This window comes from Polypterus senegalus, chromosome 8, assembly GCF_016835505.1.
Source record: "Polypterus senegalus isolate Bchr_013 chromosome 8, ASM1683550v1, whole genome shotgun sequence".
In the NCBI taxonomy this organism is placed as follows: Eukaryota; Metazoa; Chordata; class Cladistia; order Polypteriformes; family Polypteridae; genus Polypterus; species Polypterus senegalus.
The window spans coordinates 152466416-152490075 of record NC_053161.1 but is presented as its reverse complement, the minus strand read 5'-3'; the positions used below and the strand labels follow the sequence as shown (position 1 = coordinate 152490075).

The following is a 23660-nucleotide window of genomic DNA, read 5'->3' as shown; positions in this document are numbered from 1 at the left end:
TCCTCATCCGAGTTCACCTCTGTCATAGCACATCTTTATTTGAAAACTAACAGTGTCAGATCAGAGAGAGCGTGAACTTGACTGAGAGAATAAAACTTAATTTAAAAAAAAAAAAGTCTAGCATCAAGTTACATAGAGAAATATGGCAGCCTGGCAGACTTGACTTTTCTATAAGCTTCTGAGAGATGATGGTGTTGAAAGATTAGATAAACTTGGTTAATCCCAAGGGGAAATTTGCAGGCATACAGCAGCAGAAACGGGGGGGAAAAAAAAGACAGACTCGCAGGACACAAAATGCAGCCAATTGATATGTAAATAAAAATAATTGTACATTGTTTGGATATTTCAAAATTAAACTAAATGAGTGCTCTGGGAAGAATTGGAATGCCTGATAGCAGATGGCAGAAAAGACTTCCAGAGGCTCCTCTTAGCACACTGTGGCAGAATGAGCCGGTGGCTCAAAGTGCTTCAATAAAGCGCCTCGTGGTGGGTACTTTTCATGATGGTATTTAATTTTGCCATCTTCCTCTTTTACACAACAGCTTCCGGTGTGTCCAGGTTTAACCCAGTGATGGTGCAGGCATTCCTGATGAGACTGACCAGGCATTGGGCTTCCTCTGAGCTCAAGTTGCTTTCCCCAGGAGACTGCAGTGTAGAACACCACACTGGCCACTATGGGCTGGTAGAACATTTCCAGCCGCTCGCTGCACATATCAAAAGACCTGATTCTCCTCATGAAGTCCAGTCTGTTCTGGCATTTCTTTTCTGTGCAGATGTACACCAGCTGGTTTACACTTAGCTTAGTATGTTGTCTGGCCCAGCAGTTTGGTGGGGGTTTACATTCAGTGAAGTTCTTCTTATGTCAGCAGTGGCCAAGCACAATTCCTGTTCTCCCTGAGGAGGGATGGACTTCTTCTGGTAAATCTTTCAGGGCATCAAACCACACGTACAAGTTCTTTAGGACATCTGGAAGGAGAGGCACTGCCACGGAAAAATGGGTGGTGTGGTCTCATATTCTGTGATGCCTTGGATTTCCTGCAACATGTGCCATGTGGAGCAATTCACCCACTAAAAATGTGTGCGCTTTTCAACAATACTAGTGACATAAATAGGTTATTGAAAATGAAAGGAGAGGAAAGGACTAAACTTAATCCATTGCTGGCTGATTAACAGAAATACACTCACCTAAAGGATTATTAGGAACACCTGTTCAATTTCTCATTAATGCAATTATCTAATCAACCAATCACATGGCAGTTGCTTCAATGCATTTAGGGGTGTGGTCCTGGTCAAGACAATCTCCTGAACTCCAAACTGAATGTCAGAATGGGAAAGAAAGGTGATTTAAGCAATTTTGAGCGTGGCATGGTTGTTGGTGCCAGACGGGCCGGTCTGTGTATTTCACAATCTGCTCAGTTACTGGGATTTTCACGCACAACCATTTCTAGGGTTTACAAAGAATGGTGTGAAAAGGGAAAAACATCCAGTATGCGGCAATCCTGTGGGCGAAAATGCCTTGTTGATGCTAGAGGTCAGAGGAGAATGGGCCGACTGATTCAAGCTGATAGAAGAGCAATTTTGACTGAAATAACCACTCGTTACAACCGAGGTATGCAGCAAATCATTTGTGAAGCCACAACACGCACAACCTTGAGGCGGATGGGCTACAACAGCAGAAGACCCCATCGGGTACCACTCATCTCCACTACAAATAGGAAAAAGAGGCTACAATTTGCACGAGCTCACCAAAATTGGACAGTTGAAGACTGGAAAAATGTTGCCTGGTCTGATGAGTCTCGATTTCTGTTGAGACATTCAAATGGTAGAGTCAGAATTTGGTGTAAACAGAATGAGAACATGGATCCATCATGAATTGTTACCACTGTGCAGGCTGGCAGTGGTGGTGTAATGGTGTGGGCGATGTTTTCTTGGCACACTTTAGGCCCCTTAGTGCCAATTGGGCATCGTTTAAATACCACGGGCTACCTGAGCATTGTTTCTGACCATGTCCATCCCTTCATGACCACCATGTACCCATCCCCTGACGGCTACTTCCAGCAGGATAATGCACCATGTCACAAAGCTCGAATCATTTCAAATTGGTTTCTTGAACATGACAATGAGTTCACTGTGCTAAAATGGCCCCCACAGTCACCAGATCTCAACCCGATAGAGCATCTTTGGGATGTGGTGGAACGGGAACTTCATGCCCTGAATGTGCATCCCACAAATCTCCATCAACTGCAAGATGCTATCCTATCAATATGGGCCAACATTTCTAAAGAATGCTTTCAGCACCTTGCTGAATCAATGCCATGTAGAATTAAGGCAGTTCTGAAGGCGAAAGGGGACCGTATTAGTAGGGTGGCCCTAATAATCCTTTAGGTGAGTGTAGATTTACCAAATTGATGTGTCACTTCTGAATTTTGTGGGCTAATTGGATAAGGGTGTTCTCTTTGCTGTCCTGATGTAATACTTTTCTGCACTTCTGATTAGCTAAGGAAAAAGAGCATCAAGTCAATTCGGGCGATGCGTTAACTGAAAGAACGGAGGATTAGCAGGCGTCCTATCTGCGCAGACTGATGACGGCCTTCTGACTGACTGCATCAGTAGTGTACACATCTGGATTCCTAGTTCTCTTTTTAACACTAGAATTACCAGAGCCTACGAAAAAACTCGTAGATCTGTCCCACCTTAAAACGCTTCTCACCACTCCGTCAGCTTCTTTTGTCCTTTAAATGTGTTGATAAGCAGCAAATGGCAAGAAGTCTGCTATCACATCCCCCACCGGCGCACATTTTTCTCAGCTCAAGTCTGTTTACCTGCGTGTCGTTGCTTAGAGTTGTACAGAGTGAGAAGTCAAGCAAAATGACACCTTTTACAAATACTATATCATTATTTGGAACACTTGCATTTCATGAGTGTTCTGTGTCTACAACGATCTGTGCACAGTAAACACATCATTAAAACAGAAACGCTTTTCATGTCTTAGTTATAATTGACAAAATGTAGACATGAAGTGTATAATGTGTGAAGCCTGAATTCCAAATGTCAAAGAAATACTGTCACAAAAGATACAAATATAACACAACAAATGCGCTTTTTTCCAAGACTATAACCGAACAAAAAGAAATCTGGTTAGTGTTGCTTGTTGTCCTGACTTCTCGGGTAGTATACTGGTTAGAGCTGCCGACTCCAATTCAAAAGGTTGTGGGTTCGAGTCTTAATGTCTCCCAAAATAAACATTTTGAGTAGTGAGCTGTTCTTATTGTTAATATTCTACAATAAAAACATACATTTGATTTGCGTCTGTAACAGCCACTGTAAATGTATAGTACTTGTCAAAGTTAGTGTCTTTTTACTAGTTTTACTTTATGCTGTAGGAAGATAAGTAAGTAAAGTATACTGCAGAACTTCCTCTGTTTGATCATCAAGGGCATGCTCACAAATTACATGTGTAATGCCACGAAAAATACCTGCTGACACTTTAGTACGCGAGCAATGGTACAAGAAAGCAGTTAGACTTTTTTGGGCATATACACCACGCTAGTGTTTAGATCTGGACGGTGTAGCGTTGGCGAGCTCTGTAAGCCATGCTGTTTCTTTGAAGGACAAGTGATTGGCAGGATGACGCCGGACTTTCACCTTTACGCCTGGAGCAGCTGCGTTGTTCTTACGTGTGAGTGGCCGTTTCTTGCAGGGAGGGCTTCTGTTTTCTCCGATCTCAGTTCACCTCTGTTATAGAACACTGTTTAAAGGACAAAAGAAGCTGACGGAGAGGTGTGAAGCGTTTAAAGGTGGGACGGATCTACGAATTTTTTTCATAGGCTCTGGAAATTCTAGTGTTAGAGAGGTAATTTAGTCCTCATTAGTCATTACTTATAACCGTGGTCTCAAACTCCAGTCCTAGAGGGCCACAGTAGCTGCAGGTTTTCATTTTTGGTGACTAGTTTTAGCTGCTAATTAACTCCTTTTTCCTTTCATTTTAATTGACTTGTTTTTAAAGATTTGTTCCCCTGAATTTCTTCATCGTTCTAATTGCTTCATTTCTTTCCTTAAACCAAAATGAAACGTGAAGTGAGTGAGCCAACAGAAGACCATCTATGTCAGGGCCTCAAACTCCAACCAGTTGCTTAACTAGTTGCTGAGTCTTGTCATTAATTAAACCCGTTCTTTAATTCCATGGCTGCTCTCATTATGCAATAGCAGACATTTCTGAAACTGTTGATTTTTCTCTTTTCTAAGAGCTCTGTTAAAATGTTTAGGGGACCTGAGAAGATCAACATGCCTGAGAACTTCCCCTTTGTTATTTTCAGATATTGTATGATGGACACAGTTTGCTGGTCATGTTTTGGCTTGTTTTGTGTATCATTATTGTTTGGCTGCTAATTAAGGAAGAAGAAACAATTAAGGGGTCTGAGTCTTCAAGAGCAAGCCAAATAAAATGAATACAAAAGAAATTAATTATTGTACAAAGTGTTTGGCAAATGGTTTGATTTTACTCAGGGTGACTGTGCATGCAGTGCGGTATCTCAAGATAAAACCCAGCCTCTTCATATGCAAGGAGTGTCCGGCGCCTGAAATGTGTCCTCTGCCTTCCTAGTAAAACGGGTCTCTGCTGTCTCGATATTTTCTGGGACTTTGACGATAACGATAATTCCAAGATAATGTATTATTTGAAATTATATTGAATTATATTTTTGTCATCTATAGCTTTACTTATCAGGTCTTTTTGTATTTTTAAACGTCATAATAAAGAAGATCAATTTAGAGGAACCACAAATTACTCACCAATCACAATATGAAGCCTATGCCCAAAACAAGGTAGCCTCTTCCAGTTATTAATCCGTAGTGCACTGACAACGTTAGCCCCGCTGTCTGTTGTCATGCAAACCATGCGGTCTTCTCGCAGTGACCATGATGCCAGCACATCTTTCAGACCTTGTGCAGTGATGTCGCCAGTGTGATCTTGTTGGGAGTAGGATGTTTGCAAACAGAAGCTTTGCAGTTGCCAGTTTTCTTCAATGAAATGCACTGTCAGGGAAAGGTATGGCTCGGATGTTCGGCTTGACCATAAATCCATTGTTGTGGCAAAAAGCGAAACCTTTTGCAGTTTATGCGTCAGAGTTTGGCGACACGAATCATACAACTTGGGCAGAGCTGTTTGACTGAAATATTTTCGGCCAGGCAGTGTGTACCTTGGGTCTAAAGTATTCAAAAGTTCTTTAAAACCATCTCTCTCAACCACTTGAATTGGCACCATATCTTTTGCGATGTAATTGGTGACAGCATTTGTTATGTCATGCCATCTGTTGCTTTTCTTGTCGTAAGGCACTTTTTTTGCAGAATGAGTCTGCTTAAGTTTGCTGAGTGTGTTTTTGAGCTTGTACCTTGGTTACTTTAGACTTGTGCTGGACAATTGACTCAAACTTTTCGTATTCTTCGTATTCTATGCGGTGGTTAGTTCGCAAATGGTGGAACAAGTTAGTTGTCGAGCTGTCTTTAACTCTTTTAGGGCTATTTTTTTTTTTTTATCTCCCAGGGTTGAATATTTTTCCAAAAATTAACATTTTTTAAAAAAGAACACAAAGCAATTGTTTAACATATCAAATCAACAAAAAAATATTTACTTTTGACAAACATTACTATCTTGCATGTTGTATGAGCCTGCATACTCTATGATTTCACATACATATCACATACATTTTACACAGCAAAGTCCTGCAAAGTCTGATCTCTCTCAAAGCAGCCTTTTTCAGTCATTGCCACATTGCACTGCTTACAATACGTGGTGCCTACTTTTCAATTGTCTGTTGCTGCACTTTCTCACATATATTGTTAGTGTGTACTGTAGAGAGACAAGTCACCCTTTTGCCATTGTGCCATTCCACTGCCACCAAGTTTTCTGCCCGCATGAAAACTGTATTGTCACCTCATTTGCATCTTCTGAAACTTTATGAACTTTATGCATGGCATTATAGCCTGGCACACCCCATGGGATTTGCTTCTGTTTATTACAGAAGTGAATAAAACTTTACAGCAGCACGTACCTATCACCATGCTGCATAACCTGTCCAAAGTCACCAGTGGACAAAGCACGTTTGGACCAATGCTCCCTGAAGTTATATCACCAGTTCTGTCCCATCTCTATTTGTAATACCACAGCACGCTTCATCTCGTCTTTTGTTGTGGGTTAACATTTTGAAAAACAAGAATACGATGCAAATGCAGCCCGCGATTCAAAAAATTTCTCTGCCTACCTGTATCTCGTCTGATGGTAGCTGAAAAGCAGCATCAGGAGAGAGCAGCCTGAAGTACAGCAGCTGGTGATCTGTCATGTCCAACAGCAAGCCATGCCGTCTTCTGAAGTCCAGCAGACAGATCGGCTCTCAACGGATCGATGTCTGTGTATTTATCCCACGCGAACCTTGCTGTAGATGCATCGGCTGCGCGAAGCGCTCAACTGGCAGCAGATCCGCTGGCGCGGCATCGGCTGGTGTTTGATCAGCTGATGCCGGCTTCTCACTCTCTTGCTCGATCTCCTGATCACTGTCAATAAAATCCGATTCTGAAAAATCAGAGTCCGACTCCACGATAATGCGCAAAACATTGTTTGCCGAGTGTTTTCTTTTCTGCACTCACTTCGCTCCCTTGTCACATGTCGATGCCATCTTGCCATTGTTTATATTTCGCAACTCACGCACACGCTAGGATTAGTTGCTGAGTCAACGAGTCTAGCATTCCTCCAAGCACAGAGAGAATGCCTGTGACGTGACAGTGAGATTTGTCGCCATTAACAGCTGATTATCACCCTCTATCCCTGGGTGTCGACTTTAGTCGACATTCGCCCTCAACCCCTCCTGTCGACAAAAGTCGACATCCGCCCTAAAAGAGTTAACGGCAACCAATTGACCACATAGTTTGCAGATTGCTGTCTTTTGAGCAACATCAGTCTTTTCAAAACCAAACCACTGCCATACGAGTGAGAATGAACCACATCTGGTAATTAACTCTGACGTAGATGGCGAGGTTGTTTTATCATCTGGCGCTGTTTGCTCACTCATTTTGAGGCAGGGAGTGACGCTAACTTGCGGCTTGCTGGACGTGCACGCCTACGCAACTCACTTTGTACACGTGCAGTAGTCTATACTGTTGCATTAGTGAATGAACTCCATTTCTTTTTTTTGCAAAGCGAGTTACATACTCAATAATTTAATCTCGGACATCGTTAAAACAGCAATTAAGATTTAATTGTAAATGATATATATTGCACACGCCTAGTCTCTGCTAAGTAACGCTCCATAAAGTGTTCGCTCATCTCAAAATGTTTTCTCCTTAGAGGGTATACCGTTATTCCTACATTACAACCAAACAAATGACGTGATTGTTAAATGGCTGTACTCTGCTTTGCTTCAACAGAAGGCCTTGACATGAATGCCAACACAGAATAACTTGCTGTGACCTTTCTCCATTACTTACTGCTGCTTTTGGTATTCTTTATCATAACATTCTCCTGAATTGCCATAAAGGTATTTTAAATGAATCGGAAACTGGTCCACATTGTTCTAAAATAAACATATTTAAGTTCATTCCTTACACCGTAACAAATGAGGTGGTTTTTATTATTCCTCCAATTGCCACAGGAAACTGGCACCATTATAGGGTGCCTGTAAGCTTCATAGGCTTACAACTGGTATTTACTGTAAGTGGTAAATATAGAAATAGGTCATAATAAAATACAAGTACTGCGACTCCGTCAGGGCTGAAACCTTAATGTAGGGTTGTTGGGGTTAAGTACCTGTATAATTTTTCTATTCTGTACATTTTTATATGGAAATTGAATTTCTATTTTTTCTTTATGTCAACTTAATTTATAAGAATTTTATTTGTGTCTTGTTTTCGTTATTTCGTTATGACAATTTTGGTTGCGTTAGTAAAGTCACAGTATCTCATCTACAAATACGGTGACTTTCGCTTCATGCGCCGTTCTCCAGTGGATAAACGTTACATTTCCTAGTTACATAAGATACATAAATGTTTTACTCAATGTTAGTGCATAATCTGTGGGAGGTTCCTATAACCCCCATAAGTTGAATTGAATTGTTATAGTCTAGCCATTTGTAGCTTCTCTGACTAAACATTAGTCTCAGTTTGTGATCAGCTTTGCCCTGCTGTGTAAGGCGTAGAGGGCACATGGTTTTAAACTCTGCCTTGTGTGCGTGTTTTGTGTGCCAAGTAACATGCAAGACAAAGCACTTAATTGAAAGTGCTGCACGGTACGTTTTAAAGCGTACAGAAGAAGTTACGAATTTTTAAGTATATAGGGTGGTCCAGATCTAATTATACAATTTTCATTATGTTATAACTTAAGTTTATTACATAGAAAATCGCCTGAAAAATCCCGGACCATCGAAGTGTGGGAACTGACGACCTGAAGAATCATCTTTGTGCTGAACTGGAATCATCCCCGCATAAATCAAAATCATCCAGACGATCTGGATCTGTGTAATTAGATCTGGACCACCCTGTAGAAACAACTAAAGTTTTACAAGAAAAGCTAAGTTTAGAAAAGATACATTTTTTTTTTTTGCCTTTTATTCTACATGTATAACAACTTTTTTCTTTATTCTTGTGTGGATTGTTTGCTTTAAATTTTCACTAAATATTTTTAAACAAACTTTTAGAGTGACAGATTTCTTTAGGCATGCGTTTTATCCGTTCTTGAGCTCGCCTTACAATCCTCCGGGTACAGTCCTTGAACATTAGTATAGACAGCTTCTTTCCAAGTAGAGCCTTTCAAGTTTAGCTTACTCTTTTTTTTATTTTTGTGTGAATTACTTTGCATTTCTCGTTCCTTGTTCTTTTTTTGTATTTTTATTTGCTTTTCTACCTCACTACATGCTGTCTATGCAACGTGGCCACAGGGAGCTTAAACAGCTCAGCACATCCACATAAAAATGACAAGGGTGAGTTTTCTTGAAGGGTTTTACTGGACGTACCTCGTCGTAAACTGAAATACTGTATATACAAAAGAAACCTACGGGTATTTACAGGTGTAGAACTAAAGACAATGCATAAGATTTACAAAGCAATACATAGCAGACAGTATACATTAAACAATAAAGCTTTAAAAGACACAAGGCGACTGATTTCCATGGTCGGATCGAGACAAAGAGAAGCGTGTAGACAGACAGAGGTCCAAATTGCTGCGTTACCACCACTAACCAGACCCAGGGGTTTGTATACCTTAGAGCAGCGGTGTTCAAACTATGGCATGTGGGACAAACTGTGGTCCATTTTTAATTGGCCCGCAGCAAATTCTAAAAATATCATGAAATATGGCCCACACACGAAACTTGTTCTCAACTATATTGTACTTCTTAGGTTTAACACAAGGTGGAGCTACTGTCTTGATCAAGGCAGCGTCTTCACAAAACGGGTGATCAAAAATGGCAGAACCAAAGAAACACACAATAACAACTGAATGCAGAAAATTTCAGACAAGGTGGGAACATTAATATTTCCTCCCAGAAGTCAAGGGGAAGTGTGTCTGTTTGATTTGCAATGAAACTATTGCAGTGATGAAAGAGTATAATGTGTGACGACACTACGAAACCAAACATCCGACCTACACTGGTGCAGAGCAAGAACAGAAATTTAAGCAAATGGCAGCTAGTCTGCTAGCTCAACAACAGGATTTTTTCGTGCCAACAAAACACAAGAAAATGGCACATTAGCCAGTTATGAGGTAGCGCAGCTCATTGCCCGTCACGGGAAACCTTTCTCATTTGGTGATTTCATAAAATCGCAGGAATAATTAGCCCGGAGAAAATGCAGGAATTCAACAGCGTTCGCTTGTCCAGAAACGAAAAGATTTGTCAGCTATACTTAAACATCAAGTGTCAGATATAGCCTGTGCTTTTGATTTTTACTCGATAGCATGTGATGAGAGCACAGATGCCACAGACACCACACAGCTGTTTGATTATTATTAATTTTTTTTTGTGCGGAGTTGACGATAACTTTTACAGAGTAGCTACTTGATCTTTGGTGTCTAAAGGTAGCAACATCGGGTAAAGACATTTTTGAAGCTGTGTCAAATGCACTTGACAAGATGGGACTTACCGTTTATACTCGCATATAAGTCGGATCTTGAAACCCGAAACATCGATCATAAAATATGACACTTAATTTTTTTTTTTTTAACATCTTCTTGCCTCCTCCAATCTCACCAGTTTCTCAGGCGCATCGAATTTTGTTGCAGCAGCGCAGTTACAAAATTTCTTTAGCTACTTCAACGACGTTTAATTCAAAACCAGCTTTATATTCTGATTGAACGCTCCATCGTAGATAAGGGTTGCTCTGTATGAGGGCGTGAGGTAGAAATCAGTGCAAACGTCGCTTCGGAATAGTTCAGGTATTCCCGCGTGGTGACGTAGGCACAATAGAGTGAGAGAGGTTAGGAGCACATGCTGATACAGCGCATTGCCACACCCACATAGAAAAAAAGGCCGTGTGCTTCGTGGTTACTCTCAGGTAGGCATTAGCATATCATGATCTCTTAGACTAATAGCGTGAGTTTCCCGCTTTCGACTTATTCGAGTGACATTATACAATACTGGAAATTATACTGTCACGACTTCTTCGCGAGTATATACAGCAAATGGGACAAGCTATGTGGCATTAGAACAGATGGGGCTCCAGCAATGACTGCCAAGCGCAAAGGAATGGCATCTATGGGTGTGCACTAAGGTGCAAGAGAGTGGAGGCAAGGCTGTTAAAATGCACCAAGAAGGCCGATGTGCAAAGACAGTCCATCTTGGCGATATGATGAACACTGTTGTGAAAACTGTCAACATCATTTGAGTATGAGGGCTCTACCACAGAGACGTTCACGCTAGCTATCCTATCTGATATCGATGCTGAATATGGGAACCTCCTCTACCATTCTGACGTGTGTGGCCCTGTGCTGCAGCGGTTTTATTCCCTGCAACCGGAAATCGACCCGTTTTTTTTTTTTTTTTTTAAAGAGAAGGACCGACCTTTTCATGAGCTGAGTGACCCTCTATGGCTGGCAGACCTAGCTTTTTCAGTTGATCTTACTGATCACGTGTTTATTAAGCCAAATTACTTACATAATTAAACCAGTATAAAGTTGATAAATTTTTCTAACGGGCATTAGTTGATATGTTAACAACTTCAATAACTTATTTGCATAGCAAGGTTGAAATATACAGATCCCTTTCCCCCTTATTCTCTCTCCCCCGAGTGGTGTAAAAGGGGATCGCCATCCTCACTAAGAAACAGTTTGCTGTTATAACCTACCAACACTTTTTGTAATACAATACATCAAAACCAATTAATGGAGAGCTATGATGCTGTTTTTTCTTTAAGCATATTCAGTTATGAAGCATAATTTACCTACATTTGATTGATTGATTGATTTAACTAACTTAATACACTGGAGGTGAAGCAACCCATCTAGTGGGTGACCCAGCTATTTCATATGTTTTTTAGTGAAAAGTTTGGACACCTTTAGAGATACGTTTCGGATGTGACCGAAACAAGACATCAAAGGGTGCCTACGTGAGACACATGGGGTGTATTGTAATTAAATGTGTATTATGGGACCTTCATACTTTACAGGAGTTTCATAGACATGTATAACACCACTGTGCGTGTGGGATGTGACTGACGGGTGAGTTAATAAGTGACAAGATAAAGGGGGCGCACAGCTCAACAAAGCAGTTATAGTTAACAGCATGTGGGGCAGAACAGACCATTCAGTCCATCCAGCCTGTTTAACTAATAGCTCAGCTGGCCCAATATCTCATCCAGATTCTTCTTCATGGTGTCAAGGTTTCTGCTTCAACTCCATGTCTTAGTAGTTTGTTCTAAAGTCTGTCTGTTAAAGAAGTGCTTCCAGGCTTCAGTCTTGACTTCCTCTTAATTTCCACTGATCTCCTCGAGCACGTGATTTTTCAGAGGTGGTGTTGACACAACACTTAATCACTGAAGTATAAGCAAATGTGAAAATGGGTTTCCTTGACAAAATCCTAGTCAAAGAACAAAAACCAATAATATTAATATGTTACTGCAAGTGCCTTTTAGTTTCATATACTCTACTAAAAGTCAAAATAAAGGTAAACTGATCCAGCGCTCGGACGTTTTTGCTGTTCTGCTGCCAACAGCTTATTTTTGAATGGCACTCTTCGCTAAGTGCAGCCGCAGAGTGCTGTGACATTCTGAGGTAAAATGCAACTGCAAACTTTACTTACAGAACTTTTTGTCCCCGGGAGTAATTTGCATTTTTATAGAAGCTCTATAAATAACAATGCATAAATGGGTATATTTAGTAAGTTAATAAATAAATGTACGTATGCACACATTGGTCTGGACAAATGAGAAATTTTAACAGAAGGAAAACTTCTGACTTATCTATCCCAGTCCCAGTGAGGTGTTCATTATGCAGGCGTATTGCCGTTGGTATAAAGGAGCGCCCGTCGTGTTTTTTGACACACTTCTACTGAATAATGCACTGTCTGAAAGTCCTCAGTGTTAGAGTGTCGAAGAGAGAGGATGTGCAGTATTGTTCATGATGGCACTCCATTTTGTTTCAATTCTCTCCTCCAGGGCTCCACAGTGCGTCTTATAATTGAGTTTGCCCTTTTCATTAGCTTGTTGATTCGGTGGACCTTTCTTGAAGTGATGCTACCACCCCAGCACAACAGAGTGTAGAAAATCCCACTAGCCATCACAGAGTTATAGAAGATGTGAAGCATGTCATTACCCTCATTAAAGGAGCACAGTCTCCTAAGGAAAAAAAAAAAAAAAGAGCCTGTTCTGATCTGGTTCCTCTGTGTCCTGAGACCAGTCCAGCCTGTCATTGATGTGGAGTCCCCCAACCAAGTACTTGTAAAAGAGGACCACCTCTACATCCACTCCTTGAATTGTGACCGGACAAAAAAGGTACAAAATTGCAGAATGAGTACACTCAAAGACAAAGCACTTTAAAACTGATAGTAAGTGGAGGCCAAAGATATATCTGTCCATTAATAATTATTGTTCTCTGGCCAGTTGACAGTAGAGCATCAATGGGAACAACAAACCTCCGGGGTATCAGAGTTCACTTACTGTATCACTGACACAGTAATGGTCATGGTTATCCACCTCTTCTGGGGAGTCTGTAGTAGAGTCGAAGCTGGGCGGTGCAATCTGATGACCGAATCTTTCTGTCCTTTGATTCCAAGGTTTCCAATCCTGCAGGCATTTTTCCATGGTCAGGAAGACAGCGTGTTTGGTAGAGCTGTGGCACCACTGCAACATCAAGACAGCAAGAAGAGAAACAGAGCAGAGGAGAGTTACTTACAGTTTTATAATTATTGTATTACTTGTATGTTTAAGGTAATGATTAACAAACCGATGCAGCATGCACAGTTAGTCAGCAGGTCTATTCAGGGTATACTTGGATAAAGAAGTGAGTCTTCAGCCTGGATTTGAAAGCTGAGACTGAAGGGGCGTGTCTTATAGAAGCAGGCAGATCATTCCACAGCTTCAGGGATCTGTCAATAAAAAGTATGACCTCCACTGTTATTTTATTAATTCTTAGAATCTTTAATAGGCCAGCATCTTGATCTTATTTTGTACTCTGGTTGGTAAGTAATGGTAAGTTCATATAAGCAAGCCGGGCCTTGACCATGTAAGGCTTTATAAGTTAAAAGGAGGATTTTGGAGTCGGGCCTGAGCTTAACTAAAGCCAGTGTAAGGACTTGAGAACTGGAGTTGTGTGTTCATTCTTTTTGGTTTGTGTCGTTTTTGCAGCCACATTTTGAATAAATTGAAAGCTGCATAAAGGATTATTTGAACAGCCAGTGAATAGTGCATTGCAGTAGTCCGTCCTGCTGGAAGTAAATGAGTGAATTATGTTTTCATTATCTTTCATATGTAGAAAATATTATTGTCCCTGCTTTATGATGAAGAAAAAAATGTCTTGGATAGTTTTGTAATGTGTGTTTTAAAAGAGATACAGATATTAAAGGTAACTTCTAAACTGCATGCTGTTCTAGTAAAATTAAGATTGAATTAATGGTTAGTGACAGAATATTGTGGTGGTCACCCTCATTACTACCAGTAAAAGACCTTTTTGTTTTCCTGTATTCAGAGACAAGTAGTTCTCATTTATCCACTGCTTTAACTCATTGACACAATTAAGGACAACATGGAGAAATGTTATTTGGTCCAAATTAAAAGTACAGCAGGGTGTTGGTTGCATATGAGTGGAAATTACCGTTCAGTTTTCTAACGATAGACCCCAATGGAAGTATGTAAAGTGAGAACATTAAATTTCCTATTACTGAGCCCTGCGGGACACCATATTTAACTTCAGAGTATAATGGAGTGCTGTCAGCACATTTATTTATTTATTAAAATTATATCTATATTATTATAGTTTAATTTTTCACTTAAGCTGGCACTTAAGTCTTCAATCTGCCTCAAGAATGATTAAAGATATGAAGGGGTAGGGGAAGTGACGGCGAAGGTGGTAGGGATGAGAATGGTGCATGTACGCTTGTGCCGCATGGCTGCCCGCTGCCGAGAGTTGATTCTACAATAAATTAAAATTAAAAAAAAAAAGTAATAAAAATCATCACCCCGAAAGCAGACAGTAGATATCATGTAGTATATGTGCATCAAATTTCAGGTCAACAGGTCAAACAGTTTTAGCTACAGGTGATTTAAAATCCTGGACAGACAAACAAACAGCCACGGTAGCGCGCATATATATATATATATATATATATATTTTTTTATTTTGACAGTTCTAATATTTTTAATTTTGAGGTTTATTTTGGAAGTGGATTCTGAATCTGTCATTAGTTTTTTCAATCAGAAGCTTACTTCCATTTTTGTTTTTATTGCCATCATCGCCATTTTGTTCATTTGTCTTTAGGGTAGCTCTCATGTTGTCAGAGGTATGCCTTTATAGACTTTTAAACCTGTTAAATTGTTAGTCAAACTTCACTTCCTTATCCAAGTAACACATTCCAAAACCCTTTTTGTCAAATGTATCTTTTTTTTTTCCCAAAAAAAAAATAAAAATCGCTTTTTTACATTTTCTGTGATCTCGACTCTTGCTGGTATTTTTGGCTTACAATCTGGCAACTGCACAACTGCTTTTGTAGTTTTTCAACCCTTCCTGGCTTTTGCTACATCTTTTCTCCTGGTTTCTCTTCAAATAGCTCTAGCTAGTTTTAATCCCAGAACACTGGAAGGCATTTAACTTTAACAGCTGGATTAACATAGTACTGCAATGTTAGAATTCCAAACTATGGAGTCATCAGCTATGAACACGTTGTTCTCCGCCTCAACAGAAGTTCTGCTAAGTATTTGATCTAGGTCAGAATTGGTGATCTGGGTGCCATGGGACTAAATGTGGCTGGTTATAACTGGTACTTTTCATCTTTTTTTTATTTTTGTTCCATTTCCTCCTTGAGTTTTGGATAGGTTGTGTGTCATTTGAGTTTTGGTAATTGGAGATGTTCGTTTTTGTTTTTTTTTTTACTAAAATCAAAACATTCCATACATGCAACTCAAGTTTAACAAAACTGGTTGCTAATTCTGAGGTGTGATGCATTTAATGCATTTTGAGGAAGTGTTTTCTTGCAAAGCAATTTGGATTATCCTTTGAGTGCCACCATCTTGTAGATTCTATCATCATAATGTGGATCGTAGTTGCCAGGTGCGTGGCTTCTAGGGTCTTGAAACAGAGTGGTCAGTTGGTGTGAGGTTAACAGGTCATCTTGAATGACATTTTGTATTTAGAGTTTACAGAAAAAAATTGACTTTCAAGACCTTTTTGTTTTTGGTTTCCCAGTTCTTTGCTCTTGTTCCTGACCTTTTGATTGTAAGCTTGTTGTGTCCTCGCTGATGGATCAGTTTGACTCCGTTTTGACCTTGAATAGGTTTTTGACTTGGCACTTTACATAAAAAAATAGACTTTCTCTTCAAATACTAAGGTGCTAATTTTGCTCATGCACTAACTGCTGTAGATAGAATGTAGGCAAATCTGAAATGGCCAGATTGTCTAAACAACCTGTCTTGATCCAGTTTAATTTTATCTAATCACTCTCCGGTTCCTATTGCAGTCCCCCGATGCATGCATTTTCCCCACCTATTCTAACCCTATGTTTTTAGCAGGGTAATTGCTCCATACAGTCGGCTGGAACTCCTAAGCTGTACATACTTTAGGGCGCACAACATATAAACGTGCCCTCAACAGTCAGAGAACTTGCATTTAGTGCCAAATTCACCTTTATCATTCTGCTCACTGTAATTTGAGAAACACTTCTTTTATTGGTGAGTTAATTTCAATAGAGTATCCGGTATTGTCATGGATGGTGACACTAGCATTTATAGTATGTGGTTGCAACATAATATCATAGATGTAAACAGCCTGGCTGCAATAACCAAAGTGAAACTGGAGAGCTAGTAACATACATCCATCATAGCTATAAAAATGTGCAAAATGCAACAAATCAGTGCCAACAAGTTTCCAGAAATGTTACTTTAAAAAGCAGAAGATAAAAATTCTAATCCACCACAAGTTTGATGTACAATACCTTGTCTCTGAGAAGACCTGCACTTTTCTTGATGAATACAAAAGAAAAGCATCTGATGTGTCATTAGTTTTGGGGGGGGGGCACTTCCAACTAAATATTAAAATTCCTTTTCTTTGTATATTTGCAAACTGTGTGATGTATGAACACTAATACGATACTTTGTCTATCCTTTTGTGTGAGGTGTGACGTCATCCCAATAACTGTCTTTGTAGAATATAACAATTACATCCTATAATTGCATCTTGCCTGAATTGCCTCAAGCTTGCATATTGTAATATTTGTAGTTCGCCAATTGAAGGGGTCATTTTGCTTGACTTGCTCACTAAATTATAACATTAATCCGAGCACCCATGCCAGGTTAGTATCCAGATTGGAACTCTGTCAGATGGGTTAGGGTGAACACAATGAAGCTTTTGAACACTAATTTACTGCCTTTTGTCTAATTTCTTTCTAAAGTTTTATCTTTGTTTTTACGTGGCTTGAATAACTGTATGTGTGTCTGTGTTTTGCTGCAGATTTACAAGACGGCAACAGCTTGGCCACTTCATTTTTCCAGACCTCGCCCAAGTACAGAACACCACAAAAAGAGCAAGATGAGAATGTGAAGAAACAGACATCCAGATTGGAGGGTTTAATAATGACTTGTTTGCCAAATACGTCTCTGCCTGCTGAGAATATAACAAAGACAGATGCTGCAAGTGCTCCTCAACAAGTGCAGAATAAAAGCCCTGTAGCTGCAAATGCCCGCCAAGAGTGCAAGGATAGTTCTACTGGTAAAGATCATTCATGTGTTCACCCCTTTTGCTGTTCTGAATGTGGCGAGCGATTTTCCAGCAATGGCACCTTTCGTCTACACATGAGGCTGCACAGTGGCAGGAAACTATATGACTGCTCTGAATGCAGCAAACAATTCCTATACAAAACAACTCTTAAGAAGCACCAAAGAATTCACACTGGAGAAAAGCCGTATTCTTGTCCAGAATGTGGTGCCCGATTCTTGTACAGTAGCACCCTTCAGGTACACATGAGAATCCACAGTGGAGAGCAGCCTCATTGCTGTTCTGAATGTGGTAAAGCATGCTCCAGCAATAGCACTCTTCAGATCCACTTAAGAATTCACACTGGAGAGAAGCCATACATCTGTCCCGACTGTGGCAAACGATTCTCCCAGCGTGGCAGTCTTCAGACCCACAGAAGAATTCACACTGGAGAGAAACCGTACTCCTGTTCAGACTGTGGGAAACGATTCTCTGATCACAGCTGTCTTCACAACCACACCAGAATTCACACCGGTGAGAAGCCACATTTCTGTTTGGAATGTGGCAAGCGATTCTCCCGCAACAGTACTCTTCAGGACCACATGAAAGTTCACACTGGGGAGAAACCTCATTGCTGTTCTGAATGTGGAAAACGTTTCGCATACAGCCAGGCTCTTCAGAAGCACAGGCGGTTTCACACTGGAGAAAAACCTCACGGCTGTCTTGAATGTGGCATGCAGTTTTCCGAAGTAAGCCTTCTTCAGAGACATGCAAGAATTCACACTGGCGAGAAGCCTTATGGCTGCGCTGAATGTGGAAAACGATTCTCCCGTAGTGGCCATCTTCAGGAGCACTCCAGAATTCACACTGGAGAGAAACCGTATACCTGTTCCGAATGTGGCAGACAATTCTCCAATCATAGCAATTTTAAGAATCACAAAAGAATTCACACTGGAGAGAAGCCATATTGCTGTCCCGAATGTGGCATGCAATTCTCCTGCAGCTATCGTCTTCTGGAACATAAAAGAATTCACACTGGGGAGAAGCCATATTGCTGTGCTGAATGCAGCAAACAGTTCTCCAGTCATCGTAGCCTTAATAAACATGCCCGCTCTCATTCCACTGTGAAGCCATATAGCTGCTTAGAATGTGGCAAACAATTTGCTCTCAGCAGCCTCCTCAAGAGTCACTCAAGAATTCACACCGGAGAGAAGCCACACTGCTGTTCTGAATGCGGCAAACAATTTTCTGATAGCAGCACCCTTCGCACTCACATAAGAATTCACACTGGAGAGAAGCCATATAGTTGTCCTGAGTGTGGCAAGCAGTTCTCGCAAATAAGTCACCTTCAGTGCCACAAAAGAAGTCACACTGGTGATAAGCCATATTGCTGTTCGGACTGTGGCAAGAGATTCTCCCGTAGCAGCAATCTTCAGAAGCACTCAAGAATGCACACGCATTCACTTCCATCCTGAATGTGGAAATCAATTCGGCGGTCATTTTAATAAAATGCCAATAGCAAGATTGGACTCTGGCACCAAAGCTGTATTTCTGTTTGGTGTGCAGCAAAGAAATCTAGCATTAAAGATTACTCTTCAAAGCTACAGATGTACAGCTAGAAGAGGAGGAATACTAGCCCAGGCGACTACTCCAATCTTGAGGAACAGCTTTTCATGATGCACTGAAGTGAATGTCCTGTTCCAGAGAGCAATGGTCCAAAAATACTTTTTTTTTTATCAATTTATTTTTTCCACTTTTTTGGTGCCTTTCTTTAGGCATACATGAAATCAACTTAATGTGCTTTGCAAGTTGAATTCTAAAAGTGCAACTTGATAAGACAGAATGATTTAAATAGTAATATTTTTCATAAAACAAAATGTCCCCATCAGGAATAAAAAGTTCTTTTTCAAAGAGGACATTATTAAAAATATAAATGAGAGTAGATACGAAAATACAGAGCAAAAGAGTAATGAAATGTGAGCAGAGTTAGCTTGGGCTGTTTTGTCCTTTGTTTATCTGGCTAATCCACATTTTATGTTAAGCTCTGCTTGTTGGTTTGTGTCCACATTCCAGTTTCAGGCAGTATGATCCTTTCTTCTCCCTTCATTTCTTAATTTGCTTTTGCTCTTATTAAAGCGTTGTAGTGACAAACTGAGATACTTTGACTTGTTCATCATTGTAAGCATGTAGTGCTCCGGTGCTGCTAAGATTCACACCTTCAAGCGGATTTATTTATTTTTATAGAGGATCCCAGGGACACTCCCAGCCTTGGCCCGACCCGCTCACACTCGCAAACAGAGACAAAATAAAGCACACAGGGAACTAACAACAATTAAATAAAATGAATTTAAATAATATAAATGAAAACAATACCACCATGTGACGATGTGGGTTCTCTTCCATGTTCTCCTCGTCTGTTCGGGAATCCTGAACCCAACACCGTCGATAATGTCACCGAGATGAACGGACAAATAGGGACAAATCTTTCAAGGCCAGGGGATATACCCCATTAAGTGCTTTTATTTAAAAACAATCAAAACAAAAAAGGAAAAAGTGCAGTGTCAAAGTTCCATAAATAAATCCATAAAATCAACTGTCCAGTGGGGTTAAAACCAACAATAAATCCTTTAAAATCTGAAGTTAAAAATGTAGGAGTTAAAAATGCAGTCTCTCATTCCCTTCTTGTTCTCTGGCCCACCTCCATCACTCTCTCCCCGTCTCACCATTACTCGCAGCCGCGGAGACCCAACAGTCACGAGCTCCTTCTGTCAACCTCCGTCTTGGCCTCCAAACGGACGTCACTGCCAGACCGACGAGGCTGGCTCTTCTCCCGTGATATTTCGCGCACTGGTAGTCGCTCCTCAGATCCAACGGGATGACCTCTCCTGCTCACCCCACTCGCTAATTGTCAGTGGGGCGAACTAGCCCCCAAGAGCGCCTCCATCTAACACTCCTTCGCGGGGCACCCGCTCGTTCCGTCTCTCTCTTTGCAGGTTGCCAGATCATCCAGCTTAGATTGACATTGCTATCCTTTAACCTCCTTCCATTTCTCTTTTTTCCACGATTTATCCCTTTCTCTTTTCCCATGATTTATATATACACCTCTGCCTCCGTGGGCACAGCGTCTTAATTACACACCGCAGGAAGCCAATGAGGCAAACAAGAACGACCGCACCCACACGTGCAGGTGCGACTCACTCCAATCACATCATTAACTCCCCGCGGTCGTGCAATCGCGCCCACTGAGAACGACACGGCTATACGGATTAAACAAAAAAAAAACTGACTTTTTTTCGGAAGCCGCGGACCCGCTATACCACATACCATCCCAGTACCCCTACGGCGATATTACATTAAACACAAAAACACAACTCCACACAGCAAAGTCCATGTAATACCACACCGGATGTAATGAGAGATAACGAGAGTAAGACCAGAGATTGGCATGTTGTAAGGGAATGAAAAAAAAACCAGTCCTACCAGTAGACACTGTAAGGGTGAAGACGAATGGATGGTTCAGGAGCGCTCCTATACTTGCAGGAAAGCCGTGAATCCACAATCCGTCCTCAGCAAACAGGTAGACAGACGACCCAGACCCCAACAACGAATACAATCCAGGACACAGCGACTAAATATGGCTTAATTGACAGAAGGCAGTCCGACAGGTAAATGAAACACAAAATACAACAACAACAACCACCCAACTTTTTTTTTACCTTGGCCGCCTGCCCTCCTTTTAAACCCCTCTGACCACTTTTGACCCCAGCAGGGACTGCTGGGAGATGCAGTTTTAACTCAAAGTAGCACTGCTACAAGCAAACCACTATAATCCTCTAAAGCAGTGTTTTTCCAGACTCGGTCCTGCACTGTAAAAAATGTCAGTAAATTTAATGGTACAAATACTGTAAATGGTGAAGGTAAAAGACCTTTTCTGAAAAAAGGGAAAGTTACCTTATGTTCTACTGAAAATTACCTGTATATCTTAAACAGTAAATTTCATCATTTTTTACAGCCAAGTTCTGTAAAATCAACATTTTTCTACCTTCAAAATATGCTAAATACCGTTTATTAATGCATTACAGTTATACTGAAAAAAATCTGTTAAATTTACAGTGTAAAACCGTTAAACAACGAAGGCAAACAACCGTAAAATGTAAAACTGTAAATCACTGTTTCAGTAAAACTGGTTACGATATTTGCATAAGGACACGCCCCTTTTTGCAATATTGTTCCTGGTGAACCGCATACCTTTGAATAGTAGGGAAAAAAACTTAACCTAAGTTAACAGAATTATTTTTCCCCACGTGCTGAAGGTTTTTTGAGGTTATGGAAGCTGATTTATGGTGGGTTGTATTTAATAAGTAGGACACCATACACCACAAAAGATAAAACTTTACTTCCCCACCAGGCAACGCGCCTTAATTTCCTTAAACATTGAATTGTTTTCAATGTGTATAATTCAATAGTACATGCTTGTTATTGGTTGGTTGTTAAGTAACTGATGCAAACTGTGTACTGGGGTTTGACTCTGCTAATACATTTTGTTTATTGATTGTCATAGTTATTACACAACATGAATTTCTGGTTAGAGTTAAACATTCCCTTCTGTTTGAGTTTGTTGCAAGGACCACATAGTTTTTGCTATAAAATTATACTGCAGACCTAAAAATATTGTTACCTTATTTATTACAGTAAAATTTTGGCAACCCAGCTGCCAGTATTTTACCGTAAATTTAACATTATTTTTTAAAGTGTACCGTTGACCAAAAAATATTGTTACCTTCTTTTTTGCGGTAAAATCCTGGCGACCAGCAGCTGGCAGTTTTTTACCGTAAATTTAACATTATTTTTTACAGTGTGGTGACCCCCCCTGTGGCTGCAGGTTTTTGTTCAAACCAACTTCCTATTTTCATTGGGCTCCTACCCTAATTAAGTGAATCATTATTTTCCAGTTTCTGTGTTTTGGAGTCTATGCAGTAATTACATTGTTTTATTAGATTTTTTTTTTTATTAAAATGCACTCCGCAATTATATGGGGAAAAAGTAGTTTAAAAAAATTAAGTCGTTAACAATATTTTCATTGTGCTTTTCCAGGTGTGGTGCACTGCGTGCATGCATTTTACAGCCTACGAGCGCGTGCACTTCCCGTGATATCCCCGTGGATCAGTTTGTGTGTCCGACGATCTTTCAAAAGCCAGCTCAGCTCCAGGTGGTATGGCCACGTGCCATTCCTCCATTGTCACTCGCTGCTCAAATCGCTGTAGATGTCGCTACTTTTTGGGCTATGGAAAGGTGAACAGCACACGATGGTTCTTCGGAAGATACTCCAAAGGACACCTGACCACTTATTGGCAAAGGTTTAGTAGACTTTACCTTCAATAAGGGACCAAACCTGACATTGCCTGACACTCTCTGAAGTACCCTCTGCATGTTTGTTTAAATCTATTGTGTTCTTTGAATGAGACTGTCCTGCTATTGACGGCGTTAATAGATTCCATGGACATGAAATAAATGAAGAGAACTGTCATTCCTCAGTTTTCTGCAACTCCGGCAACGTGAAAATAAAACCAGTCTGGAGAAATGCCCCTCAGGTCCTGAATGGGGCAGTAGCCCACTGCTTTGAGAATGCACAGTTTTGACCTGGTTTTCAATTCAGAGTAGCTGAGAATCTGAACCAATCCTGCAGTTAGGAGCTACTGCCTTAGATTTGTATTAGAAAAGAAAAGATTGTCGCTGTTACTTTGAGTACGTTTATCTTTACCGTACCTGCAGCTCGAGCTCTGCCGATGTTACATTCTGAGTGACGTACTCGTTATTCAAGATTTGAACTGCGTGCTTTCCTGACGATTTCCTTTAGGGGGGGAAAATGTAATTGACAGGCAACCTCTTTGTACAAAACCTGGGATCACAATAACCTAGAGGTGTATGATTGTTGGGTCAGGGGGCACACTAGATTCATGTTTGGCCTACGCCCACCCATCCGCACGCACACTAAACCACTGATCGTATGCCACTCCTCGAGTGCTCCTGATAAGGACTGGCAAGCAAAGACAATGGAGACTTTAGTGCCTTTTATTGTCACTTGCCAACCACACTCTTGGTGCCAGCCCCCCTTAGCGATTCAAACCTTTGGGGGACGAGGGACAACCTGCCCATACCAGATGCTCAGTATGGTGAGGCGACGAGGGGATCCTCACTCAACTAATATTTTGAACTGAACAACTTTGCCACTGATCAGAGCTGTAGAGTTGTTTGAAAACGTAGCTGCGAATATGCACCTGAC

The 23660-nt window shown here is 40.6% G+C and overlaps 1 protein-coding gene across 1 annotated transcript in view; it reads left to right on the top strand.

The window, feature by feature from the left end:
- Positions 1–19532, top strand: part of LOC120534621 (zinc finger protein 420-like) — a 48660-nt gene extending 29128 nt beyond the window's left edge. Inside the window, exon 6 of the mRNA XM_039762210.1 lies at positions 17135–19532. Within this exon, the coding sequence (XP_039618144.1) occupies positions 17135–18852 (1718 nt within the window). The 3' untranslated portion in view covers positions 18853–19532. The remainder of the gene's footprint in view (positions 1–17134) is intronic.
- Positions 19533–23660: the final 4128 nt, after the last annotated feature.